Source organism: Penaeus japonicus, unplaced genomic scaffold, assembly GCF_977035675.1.
Source record: "Penaeus japonicus unplaced genomic scaffold, GWHDUDI00000001_assembly GWHDUDI00002371, whole genome shotgun sequence".
NCBI lineage: Eukaryota > Metazoa > Arthropoda > Malacostraca > Decapoda > Penaeidae > Penaeus > Penaeus japonicus.
This window is the reverse complement of record NW_028236773.1, coordinates 25001-38561: the sequence shown is the minus strand read 5'-3', so window position 1 is coordinate 38561 and position 13561 is coordinate 25001. Positions and strand designations below refer to the sequence as shown.

Genomic DNA, 13561 nt, shown 5'->3' with positions numbered 1-13561 from the left:
CATGAGAAATATATTATGTGTAATATATATATATATATATATATATATATATATATATATATACATATAATATATATATATATATATATATATATATATTACATATATATTTATATATATTTATATATATATATATATATATATATATATATCGGTTACCATATATAAGATAATGATATAAATAAAAAAATATGCGTGGGTGACCTAAAACATCATTATAGATATTGTGAGGACCCTTCCCTCTCCATTTGGAAAAGCTCCACATACGAGCTCAGTGTTTTTTTTTACTTATCATCCTTTACTACTGAGGATGGCTTACTATCAACCAAAGTCATTGGAATCAATGGCACTTGACAGAACGGTGTGTTTTATTATGACGAATACATTGACCGTCTACCATAGAACCAAAAAGCGGGAAAGTATTGATTCAAACATTTATAGTTGTATGCACGAATATACCATCACTAACCTTGAGCAATATTTTTTTTTCGGTGAAACATTTTATTCCATTATTCTGGATATGATTCCATTAGACAGAGTGACCCGCATTTGTTATAAAATTTATAGTAACACTGACTATGAAAGAAATAAATTATCTATATTGACAGATACATTGTATGATAAATTGCCAAAATACTCAAATTTAAAAGAGCTGACAATGTCCGAAGGTCCTTGTGATGAGACGGCGTTAAATCAGGCTCTCGATATGTTTAAGAGTTTTTCTCACCTGACGTCTCTGACGTTTATACCCTCAGAAAGAGACATCTCCTTCCACTGGGTCATAGGGCCCGTTGTTCAGTACTGTCGACAGTTGAAACGATTCAACTTGGTGTACGATGGAGCGGCCCTTGAAAAATCGGGGTGGGGAATCGAAGATCTCGCCCAGTGTCCCGATCTCGATTCACTCTGGTTGTTCGACTACAACGAAATCGCTCCCACAGGGGTTGTTGACAAGTTACAAATACTCTTGTCGACCTTAATGAACCTCAAGTATATATTTCAAAAGCAAGCGACATCAGCCATCCTAAGGCACTCTGGAACGCTCGGACTCGAACGCCTTGATCTCTGGTTTAGATTCGATAGAAAGTATCATAATTATTTAACCGACTACTATGAAGGGGCGAGTATCAAAACACTTTCAAAGTTGATGAAGATTTGCCCGGCCATCAACCATCTCGCACCTCCATGCGGTATAAACGAGATTTTAAGGACTCTACCGAATTTGAAAATATTAAAAATGTCTATATGTCGTAACATTGCCCCTTGCTTGTATGATGCCTTTCGTCTGAACAATTTCACGGCTCTAACGGAAATCCGATTGCAAGGAGTCAAAGAAATAAATGATTCGTTCATTTCCACACTGGCCCGCGCTTGTCCCAATCTCGAGGTTGTCGCCATCTCGACCACTGCGGTCAAGGCAGATGGACGTCTCGACTTGTCCCCCAGGCGATCTTCGGCCTTCCCGTACTTAAAGACATTGTCATTGGTTCCTTATTCGCATTATGATGAAGTATGGGACGTGGGAAAAAGACTCATACGTTACCTTTTGACAGGAGCACAAGAGCTAGACAGTCTTCATATACATTATGATAAAACGGAATTAATTGGTAATGATAAACAAACATTCATGATAGATATTTTGGGATCTCTGAAACGTCTCACTTCCCTTCAAATATTACCAGTGCAATATAACATGATCCTTCAACCAAGACCTCTCGATGTCATTCGTAAACTAGTCACTCTCTGTCCATTGTTGAATAAGTTGTATATAGATGATTTTATGAGTTGTACTAAAGCTGAACCACCTGAACATATTAATATATTATATGCTTGTGACTGTTATTGTGATATACCTTTCGGTTACCATGTATAAAATAAAGATATAAATAAAAAATATGCGTGCGTGGGTAACCTAAAATGTCGATATAAATAGTGTGAGGACCTTCCCCTCTTCATTTCCAAAGCTCCACATACGAGCTCAGTATCTTTTTTACTTATCATCCTATACCATTGAGAATGGCTTACTATCAACCAAATACATTGGATCATTCCATATCATTGTGAACGGCTTACTATCAACCAAATTCATTAGAATCAATGGCACTTAACAAAGCGGTGTATTTTATTATGACGAATGCATTGACCTTCCACCAAAGAACCAAAAGGCGGGAAAGTATTGATTCAAACATTTATAGTTCTATGCACGAATATACCATCACTAACCTTCCTCCAATGATGACTGATGAATGTGTAGATCGTATCCTCAATGTATTTATTAAGCAATTATGATATTCCTTCGCCAAAACAACTTCATGGCTCTAACGGAAATCCGATTGGAAAGAGTCAAAGAAATAAATTATTTGTTCATTTCCACACTGGCCCGCACTTGTCCCAATCTCGAGGTTCTCACCATCTCAACCCCTGCGGTCAAGGCAGATGGACGTCTCGAATTGCCCCCCAGGCGATCTTCGGCCTTCCCCTACTTAAAGACATTGACACTGGCACCTTATATGCATTATGATCAAGTATGGGACGTGGGAAAAAGATTCATACGTTATTTATTGACAGGAGCAGAAAAGCTAGACAGTCTTCATATCCATTATAATAATACGGAACCAATTTGTAATGATCAACAAATAGGAGCACGATTGATAAGAAATCTTCCTATTCATCATAATAAAACGGAATCAATTGGTAATGATGATCAAATATTCATGATAGATATTTTAGGATCTCTGAATATCTTACTTCCCTTCAAATATTACCAGATCAAGTTTGAATCCCGATGTCATTCTTAATCTGATCAATCTCTGTCCATTGTTGAATAAGTTGTACATGAGTATATTAATGGGTTATCATATACCTAATTATATATCTAGTAATCTACATATTGAAATATTATATCATTGTGACTGTAGATTTATATAAATTGTTATATTACCTGATATATATTATATTGTTAATAAGTTATCATTTTGATTGATATGTGTTATATTGTTAATAAGTCATATTATGTAAATTGTTATGTTAAAAATGAATGCGACTAAATTTATGTAAATTGTTATATTATCTGATATGTAATATCGCTTTAATAAATCATTTTGCTTGATGTGTTATATTTTTAATAAATGTTTTGCGATTAAATATCTTATTATTTTCCCTGAGAATAAGATAATCATCATTATTACATTTTTTAAATTGGTAAATAATTATATTGAATAGCAATATTATTTGTTCGACACATATTATACTGTATGCCTGACAATGAATTAATCAATACAACGACCCCCCCCCCCCCAGGCCTTTAACATATAATCTACTCACTCAAAATTTCTTCATCATTCTTAGATATATTACCAACACTCTATGCCTGAAATGTTAGACTCAAATGTTTGATTTCGAGGATTATAATAATCATAAACAGTAATATATAAGACAACAGCTCCAAAGTCGGGCTCAGTTTCTGCTTAGATTCGGAAGCTCTCTTTCTCTCTTATTATTCTTGAATTTTTTCTTACAGGTACCATACTTTGACCATACTTTGATAATGGAGAAAAAATACTATAAGCCAAAGACACTAAGATCTATTGCACTTGACAACTTGGTGAATCTTACCGTGCTGGGTGCTTATAAAATTTATACTAAAACGACATTTCATGAGCGAGGACGTGAGAAGAAATGGAGAAGAAGAAACGTTATTGATCTGGACGTCAAGATTAAATCGAACATTTATGATGTACGAGATTATATTATCAATATTCCTTCAGATATATTGGATGAATATGTGAAGTTGGTCATCATGTGATCTGTTAATACGAATTACTTTGATATAAGACGCAGAATATATTATTCCATTATTCTGAATATCATTCCATTATGTAGACTGACCCGCATTCATAATGAATGGCGCGATGAAATATTTGATTTTACAGAGATTAAAGTCTTACATATGATGTATGATAGGTTGTATGAGCGTAGATCCAATATTTTTATGTGGTATTGTGAAATGTTCAATGACTTCCTTTCTGTATTATACGATAATTTACCTAATTACTCGAGTTTGAAATAATTATCAATAACTGAAAAGTCCCAAGGTAAGATGGCGTTAAAAAATACTCTCAATATGTTTCAGAATTTTTCTCACTTGACGACACTAACGTTCATACCCTTTCGTAGCCGCGTTCAGTACTGTCGACAGTTGAAAAAATTTCACTTGATGTACCATGGAATAGCTCTTGAAAATTCGGGGTGGGAAATCGAAGATTTCGTGCAGTGTCACGATCTCGATTCACTTTGGCTGTTCGACTACAGCACAGCCGTTCCGATAGGGGTTGTTGACAAGTTACAAATACTCTTGTCGGCCTTAAAGAACCTCAGGTACATATTTCACAAGCAAGCGATATCGGCCATCCTAGAGTATTCAGAGACACTCGGTCTCAACCGCCTCGATCTCTGGTCAAATTGGGGTGATAAATATTATAAATCTATAGATGAACACAAAGAAGTTGTGGACACCGACAAACTTTTTCGGCTGATTGAGACTTGCCCTGCCATCCAAAGTCTCGCGCTGGCAGATCCTCCTCCCTGTATAAACAATGTTTTAAAGACTCTACCGAATCTGAAAGTACTAAAGATGACCACATGCTGTGACATCGTCCTCCACTTGTATCGCGCCCTTCGCCAGAACAATCTCACCGCTCTAACGGTCATCGAATTGAGAGAAGTCCAAGAAATGTATTATTCGTTCATTTCTATACTATCTCATGCTTGTCCCAGTCTCGAAGTGCTCGGCATCTCGTCTTCTGCGATCAAGGCAGATGGACGTCTCGACTTACCCCCCTGGCAATCTTCGGCCTTCCCGTGCTTAAGGGCACTGACATTGACGCCTTATGGTCACGATTTTCAAGCATGGGACATGGGAAAAAAACTCACACGTTACCTCTTGACAGGAGCATACAAGCTAAGCACTCTTCATGTCCATTATAATGAACCGTTATTACATGAAGATGATCAATTGACAATCCCTTTTCTGATAGATATTTTGGGGTCTCTTAAATGTCTCATTTCTCTCCAAATAATTCCACATATGGATCCCATTGTCGTTCATGAACTGGCCACTCGCTGTCCATTGTTAGTCAAAGTGTGTGTTAAATGTGATTAATTTTGGTGACAGATATCCTGAACATCTTCAATTAGTCTATTTTTGTGACTGTAAATGAATATAATAGTTAATGTTTGGAGATGATACATGATTACATATCGAATATGGATTCTAAGGAGGATGTAAAAAATATACAAATCTAATATAAAAATATACACAAGATTGTAGTTGGAGAAAAAATCACAATACGAATTAAAATTAGATGATATTCTATTAAATAATAAAATGAATCTAGAGCCTTTTAATACAAGTTATAATATATATCCAAATTTCCCATATAATGTCAGATCTGTATTTATTAATGATAAGTCATTTATCATGACGAGTATGTATAAATAAGTGTAAAAAAATTGAGCCTATATGATCTTTGTTCATTTGAAATGAAGATTGGTTATAGATTAAATTAATATCTTGAGATCAAATATAATAATATATATTTATTGTTTTTGATGTGTAAATTATTATATATATATTGTTATTGGTATGTATCATATTGTTAATAAACACTTTTCTATACAGACGAGATAGATATATAAAAGAAAATTCAAACTCCGAAGCCGACTCAGTATTGGGTCAGACTCAGAAGTTCACTCGTTCTGGGTTAGACTCAGAAGCTCACTCGTTTTTTTGCTGGTATCATTCTATGAGGGAGAAAAAATCATATGAACCAAAGACACTGAGATCTACTGCACTTGATAAAGTGGTAAATCTTACCTTGTTGACTGTATATATAATCTATAAGAAAAAGATATATCATAAACCAGGAGAAAGAAATAGTGTTAATTTTAATGCTACCATCAACTCGGATGTTAGTAGTGTGCGAGACTACATTATCGACATTCCCTCAACCTTGATTGACGAATACATAAAACTGGTCATCAGAGGATTTGTTAGAAAAAGATTCTATGGAATGAATCGCAAGTTATATTATTCTATTATTCTGAACATTATCCCATTATGCAAGGTGACTCGCATATGCAATGAATGGGACGAAGAAGTGTTTAATGTGGTCAGTGACTTGACGCGTGTGTTAAACGATAAATTGCCTAATTGTTCAAGTTTAAAAGAGTTGACAATGACCACAAATCCCCGTGGTAAGACGGCGTTAAAAAGGACGCTTAAAATGTTTCAAAATTTTTCTCACTTGACGACTCTAACGCTCATACCCTTTCGTAGGTATGCCTCCTTTCACTGGGTCATAGGACCTGTGGTCCAGTACTGCCGAAAGTTAAAGGAATTTCATTTGGTGTATCATGTCCCAGAATGACGTTGATGCTCATATACTTGTAGCGCCGCTTCCGTTCGAGCGCGGCGTACAGAACCTCGTAAGAACGCTTGACCGTCCGGTGTTCGATCAGGTCCATGACGGTCAGCGAATGCCGCTCCAGGATCTCGATGACCAGTCGCATGTTGCGCAGCATGCCTCGTCCGTCCACGGTCAGTCCTCCCCGCGATTCGTGGCCGATCCACTCCTGCACCGACAGCGGAATTTTGGCCAGGCCCTCTCTCCTCGCCCGGTTCGCCTGCCTCCGGGCCGCAGACAGGGGACGGGAACGCTCGGGATTGGTGCCGAGCGCCGTTCGGTACTCGTCGCTGCCCGGCTCTAGTCCGTGCGCGTTCTGCAGGTGGCACTTCATGTGCCGCACGCCCCTGCCGCAGACGTTACAGTTGTTCGGACGAGGACCGCCGATGAAGGAGGAGGAGGCGGCGGCGGCGGCGGCCTGTTGCGAAGATTTCGCCTCGCTGTATTTTATCTCGAGATCCTTTCCCGTCATTTTATGCACATCTTTCAGGTGTCTCTTTAGTTTTACATATTGCTGCCAAACACAAAGAAAAGATGAGCCCATTTATAAAAAATTATTAAAGATACACATAAGAAAATATATTACTATTTTATATATACATACAAACACATGTATGTCTCATATATATAAATGTATTTACCTTGTTACAAATGATACAAGTTAACTTGTTGGGGTCTATTTTTGGTCCATCTAAAATCCCTTTTACCTGTTTTTCTCTATTGCTCAATGTTACTCTTCTGGACGGTCTCTTTGAAATGTATACGACATCCTGAAACATAATAAAGAGTTAAAATCTTATCAATAGAAATAACAATGATATTAATATATAGCTTCAAAAATATCATGTTTAGATTATTAATATTAAACCTATTAAAAACTAACCCTATCTTCGTTGTCTTCATTCGTATCAGTATCAACAACATTAGATGAAACAGCAGTGGGATCGACAGAAGTAGCAGTAGAGTCGGTAGCAGAGACAGCGGTAGGATCGGAAAAACTAGCCGTAGAATTGGTTGAATCAGCAATAGAAACAAAAGTAGATTCAGGAATAGCAGTAGAGGTAGTAGCAATAGGAATAACCTGGAAGAAAAATATAATTTGATAATACCAATATTGTATAATAATAATAATATGATTACAGCAATACTATATCTTAATATATAAATACCAACACTATGAATAAGAAATTGTTTTTATAAAAAAAAAACTACTTGTAATTCTTTCAAGAAACTAACAATTGAAAGCAATGGGCAAAGCATGTTTCTAAACCATAATGATGATATTATCAAATGAATATATACGAGTACAAAATAAAATAATTAATATGGCTTCGTCAAATTATAAACAACCAATTGAAATGTCTATAAGAAAATGAATATACGAGTACAGAATGAAATAATTAATATGGCTTCATCAAATTATAAACAACCTATTGAAATATCTATAAGAAAATGAATATACGAGTACAGAATGAAATAATTAATATGGCTTCGTCAAATTATAAACAACCAATTGAAATATCTATAAGAAAAAGAATATACGAATACAGAATGAAATAATGAATATGACTTCGTCAAATTATAAACAACCAATTGAAATATCTATAAGTACAGAATGAAATAATCAATACGGCTACGTCAAATGTTGACTTTTATAAAAAAAAAAAAAAAAAAAAAAAAAAAAAACTACTACTTGTGATTCTTTCAAGAAAAAAAGCATACTACTTGTGATTATATATATATATATATATATATATATATATATATATATATATATATATATATATATATATAAATACATATATATAAATACATATATGTATACATGTACCTCATGTATATAGAATACCTATTTATATGAGCATTTGTGTTATATACATATACCTTGTATTAAGAAAATGTCTATTCAAAATATGGATAATGTTGATATGAAGAGTGAATTCAATCGAAGAAAGACTTTTGGATACAATTGCTCAAATGCCATCAATCCAAAAATACTTGCAAAGGCTGGCTTTATAAAATGTAACTCATATATAACCTGTATTGAATGCCATACATGTATTGATCTGGATACTATCAATACATCAGATAATATTGTAAAAATACATAAAATTAATAATCCATATTGTTCATTTGCACAAAATCTACCTCCTCTTCCAAGATCAAAGAAATTTGAAATTAATTTCGATTCAATAACTGGATTGCCGACCGATTTAAGATATGAAATAAAAAGATTAGAATCTTTCATCGATTGGCCAAACAAAAGAGTACAGCCCAAGGATTTATCCGCTGCTGGGTTCTTCTATTCAAGAAATACAGACTGTTGTATTTGTTTTTACTGTCAGGAACATATACGATTTTCTGATGATACATCTATGACTATAAGGGATATACACTTGGAGAAAAATCCCGATTGTAGGTTTGCACAGGGTAAACCAGTCGGCAATATACCCATACATATGAGTGATATTATAAACAAAATTATAAGTCAGAAATTGGTAGCCATTAACCAAGAAAATGGATCGGAGATCGAGGCACAAAAGATGAGAAATCAAGTCATGGACTCTTATAGATATACTGGTCCATTGTACGATGACTATATAACAACAAATAAACGATTGCAAAGTTTTTCAAATTGGCCACTTCGTAATTACCAGAGCCCAGAAATACTAGTAGAAGCTGGATTCTATCATACTGGAATTAGTGATCATGTTCAATGCTTCCATTGTGGCGTTGGTCTTCGCAACTGGGAATGGGACGATGATCCTTGGGAGCTACACGCTAAATGGTGTCCTGATTATGTCCATTTGAAAAAGGAAAAAACATTTATCAATAAGGTCAGAGTAGAAGAGTCTTACATACCATTAAAAAGTACCTTTAACATCAGTCAAGATCAACATAATCGATTGGAAATAACGAAACAGGATTGGAATAATCTTTTGGGTTTGGATTACACTAGAAGCCTATTAATACAAGGGTTTCATGTCATTGCCGTCAGAGATGCACTCTGTGATCAAATTCTACAAACCGGCATACCGTTTTCCAGTGAAGCCGAATGTGTTTCAGCCGTAAGGACAAAAATTGAATCGTACAAGAATATAGGTAAGAATGATAATGATGATATTAATAATTTGAGACCAGAATGTCTTATAAATTATCGAACAGTGTACACTGTCATGAGATTTACGCAAATGATCATGAAAAAGAAGTATGACTCTTCTTACCCTATTAGCAATACTGAAGATTCTATTTATTTGTTTGAACAGTCAACATTTAACTCTGATACAGATCCCAATATTCCTGTATATGGTCACGAAATTTTCTTTAAGCTTCCCTATCCCGATTATAGGTACAACTATCATTTGGAGAGTGAGTATCGTAAGACATTAAACGAGCTTAACACTTATGAGATTACTTCTCGAATAATTCCGTTTCTAAATGAACAACAAAGGGCATCCTTAACTTTAATATGGGAATATCTGATAAAACAGAATAAGAAAATGATTGCAAATATATCAACCTCTACTACAAATACAGACACGTTAAATGATTTAGGGGGAATTGTCTTAGATGAACTAGTAAATAATGGAATTACAATTATAGCTATTGCGTCCTATATGAATGAAAATAATTTACTACTTCAAAGTCAAATGTATATATTAAATATTGATGGGATTCTTACTCATCAAAATTATAATATTGTAAGAAGACCTGAAATACAACCCGAATATTCTCAACGAGATGGAAATATCGAGATGAAAAACTCGTCACAGATGGAACATGAAGGTAATACATATATATAGTATATGTATATATTTATCATTTGTTCATTAGTTGAATATATATATATATATATATATATATATATATATATATATATATATTCATATATATATATATATATATATATATATATATATATATATATATATATTCATATATATATATATATATATATAATATATATATATATATATTCATATATATATATATATATATATATATATATATATATATATAATTATATATGGTTATATATTTTTGTAGAGAATAATGATTGTACTGATAATGTTTTGTTTTTTTTATCTAATTTACAGAATAATAATTCATACAAATGAGAAATATTAAAAATAATATTCTTTGCATATTCATATTAATCTTTTATTTTACTAACAACTCCAGTTATGCCAGAGTTAATCACCTAAATATTTTTATATAAATGTGCTTTGATGATCAATACTAATATTGTTTTTTTTTTCTCTTTATTTTTTCAGATAAACATGATCATACAGATGAGAGGCGACTATATAAAGTGTGCATGACTGATGAAGTGGATGTAGTGATCCTCCCCTGCGATCATATTGGGTTGCTGTACTAATTGCTTATTAACCCAGTCGAAGTGTCCTATCTGTAGAGGGGTAATTGAAATAGTTGTTAAGCCAATTTTACTTTAATAAAAATATTACAGACAGTTGTAGACGATCATTATATTTTACTTGATCAACCCATTGTTCATTCAAGAAACTAAATCATATGTATAGACTTATCACTAATAAATAAAATAAGATATTTTATGTAACGTTGAATGGAATAAATATTCACTTGTAACCTAAATCATATTTATATGCTATGGACCTCGGGCAGTGTGATTTGGGGTTGGGTAAGCAAAAACAGTCGTAGAGACATAAAATGTTTACTGAAAATAGATGTTATGCCAATATGAAGGCATTAAAAAAAGTAGACACAAAATGATATACTCTAACCTAACCTAGAAACCTTATTCTTATTTTACTTGATTTGCTCAACAGTATATCATTTGATAAATATATATAATTAATGTTATACATCATTCTCAACATGTGTATATAATATTTATTTTTTTACTTCTATATAATAATTTGATAATATTGAAACATTATTGTAACAAGCAATCATATATATATATATATATATGTATGTATATATATATATATAATATAATATATATATATATATAATATATATATATATATATATATATATATATATATATATATATATATATATATATATATATATATATATTTGAATATTTCTTATATAGCACACAGTTGATCATTTAGTGATGTCAATATACTTCGACACGAATCCACTGTTCTTTGCAAAGATGCCCTTTCCTCTTCTAGTTTCACCGAATAATTTTGGTACATATTCACTTTTTCCATTAGTTATTTTCCATTAGTTTTTATCTTTATTTGAACCCATTGAGCAAAATCCAATTTAGTCTTCAGATCTTCATTCATTTTTTTAGCTCTATTATTTCTTCTGATTCGGTTTGTCTTCTTAATTGAATATTTGCTATTGAAATATCCTTATCAATAATCATGAATCCGTTTGATGTTCTATGGAGCGGAAAATCTGGATCTTTAGTTTTCGTCTTTAACTGACTCTTGGGTTGGTGATGTTGTTGTTTCATTTTGAGGATCTTGTTCTTCCGGTCGTTTGCGCTTTTTGAGGATCTTTGGAAGCTGAGTTTTGATTTGTGAAATAATCGACGCATGGCCAGGTACCAGTTGCAAACTTAGCGAATCGTTGACTAAGGAACCCCCATTACTCCTCTGGTTAAGGGGAGAGGGTGATATTGTTGTCCCGTTTGTAGTCGATACAGAGGCATGAGACATGCAAGTACACCGAATCATCGACAGCGGGTTCCGCATTACTCATTTGATTAGGGACATGATTTGATACTGTCGCGTCATGAGAATCAGATACCTGTTGCATGTACATCGAGTCGTTGACATCAGGATCCGCAATATCCTCTTGATTAAGAAAGGTGCTTGATTGTGTTGCTACGTTTACAGATGGTGTAAAAATTTGAGGGCTATCATCCATTTGAGTAATCGGTGTAAAGACATGAGGGTTATCATCCTTTTGATAACATGTCTGCTTTACGATATATTTACGTTTGCCTGTATTTCTTTTGATAAGAGGTATTTGGTCTTTTGTTGTTGAAGAGTTATTAGAAGAATCCATATTTTTCCAAGTCAGTCACTTCTTACAATTTAACGTTTATATCTATGTACCCTATTTAATAAGGAACCCCTTAGGTTAGGACTCGGAGTATCACCGAAATCTCAGATACAGCTATTCCTTTTCTTTCTCCAAAGTCGTATACTAACTTTCCAGCCACACACAAAAGCGCTCACCAATCTGTTTAAAAAAAAAAAACAAGACAAGTATTATAAATACACCAACATAATGTTTATATAAACACATGTTTATATATATATATATATATATATATATATATATATATATATATATATATATATATATATATATACATTACACCTATAATCAACTAACCAATAAATCCTCAACTTTTGTCAGAGGAGAAATATAGGTTTGACAGCAAAGTATGAATTAGATGAAGATGTGATGAATGTTCTTCTTTTAACAGATGTATATTCACTTTAACCCCCAGCGCTAGTATGAAAATATCACATCTGGTGTCTTGCGATTTATCAGAATAGCAAAACTATATATTAGTGTTGTTATTATATAATGTATATAATAATATGTATGCTCGAGGGAGAAACATTAAAATTCATATTGAATTATAAATATTCCCTATACACTTAGACATTCTTGTACCAACATAAACCCTTAATTATTTAGACAATAGAGCACCGTATCTAACTTGAAATTCGGGTACCGTATTTAAGTAATATGAAACTTAATAATTATGAGGCTAGGATAAATACTAAATTTATGATAAAACGGCTGGGAAAATTAGCAAATCCTTGACACTTTGGAACAGGATTATGGTAACAGTATCCCCCAGAGATATACAATTTACAGATGGATAGGATGTTTTAAAAGGGAAAAACACAAAGACGAGTCCCGCAGTGGCAAGCTATCAACGTCAGTATCTAAGAAAAACAATAATGATGTTCGCGACATCATTAAAAAAATAGGCGAAGAACCACTAAATCAGAGAAGGTCATGGCTATTGTTTTTTGGGATACAGAGGGTATTTTATTGGTTGAATTCCTCGAAAATGAAAAATTAATTACATCAGCTTATTATAGATACGTGTTGAGAAAACTGTATAAGAA

General features: G+C 33.2%; 1 protein-coding gene across 1 annotated transcript; it reads right to left on the bottom strand.

Annotated features, from left to right (window-relative positions):
• Nucleotides 1-6357: 6357 nt before the first annotated feature.
• Nucleotides 6358-7724, bottom strand: LOC147466255 (uncharacterized). Its single transcript, XM_086535727.1, has 4 exons — nucleotides 7701-7724; nucleotides 7348-7611; nucleotides 7106-7234; nucleotides 6358-6978 (listed from the first exon to the last, which is right to left on the bottom strand). Exons 1-4 carry the CDS (start codon nucleotides 7722-7724, stop codon nucleotides 6358-6360), a joined length of 1038 nt encoding a protein of 345 aa, XP_086391853.1.
• Nucleotides 7725-13561: the final 5837 nt, after the last annotated feature.

What these genes read in the sequence shown, in the direction of transcription:
- LOC147466255 (XM_086535727.1), bottom strand. Translation starts at nt 7,724, where the DNA reads ATGCTTTGCCCATTGCTTTCAATT. An exon ending in ATGAAGACAACGAAGATAGG is followed by an intron (nt 7,235 to 7,347) that starts GTTAGTTTTTAA and finishes ATTATGTTTCAG; the next exon opens with GATGTCGTATACATTTCAAA. An exon ending in CTTGTATCATTTGTAACAAG is followed by an intron (nt 6,979 to 7,105) that starts GTAAATACATTT and finishes TGTGTTTGGCAG; the next exon opens with CAATATGTAAAACTAAAGAG.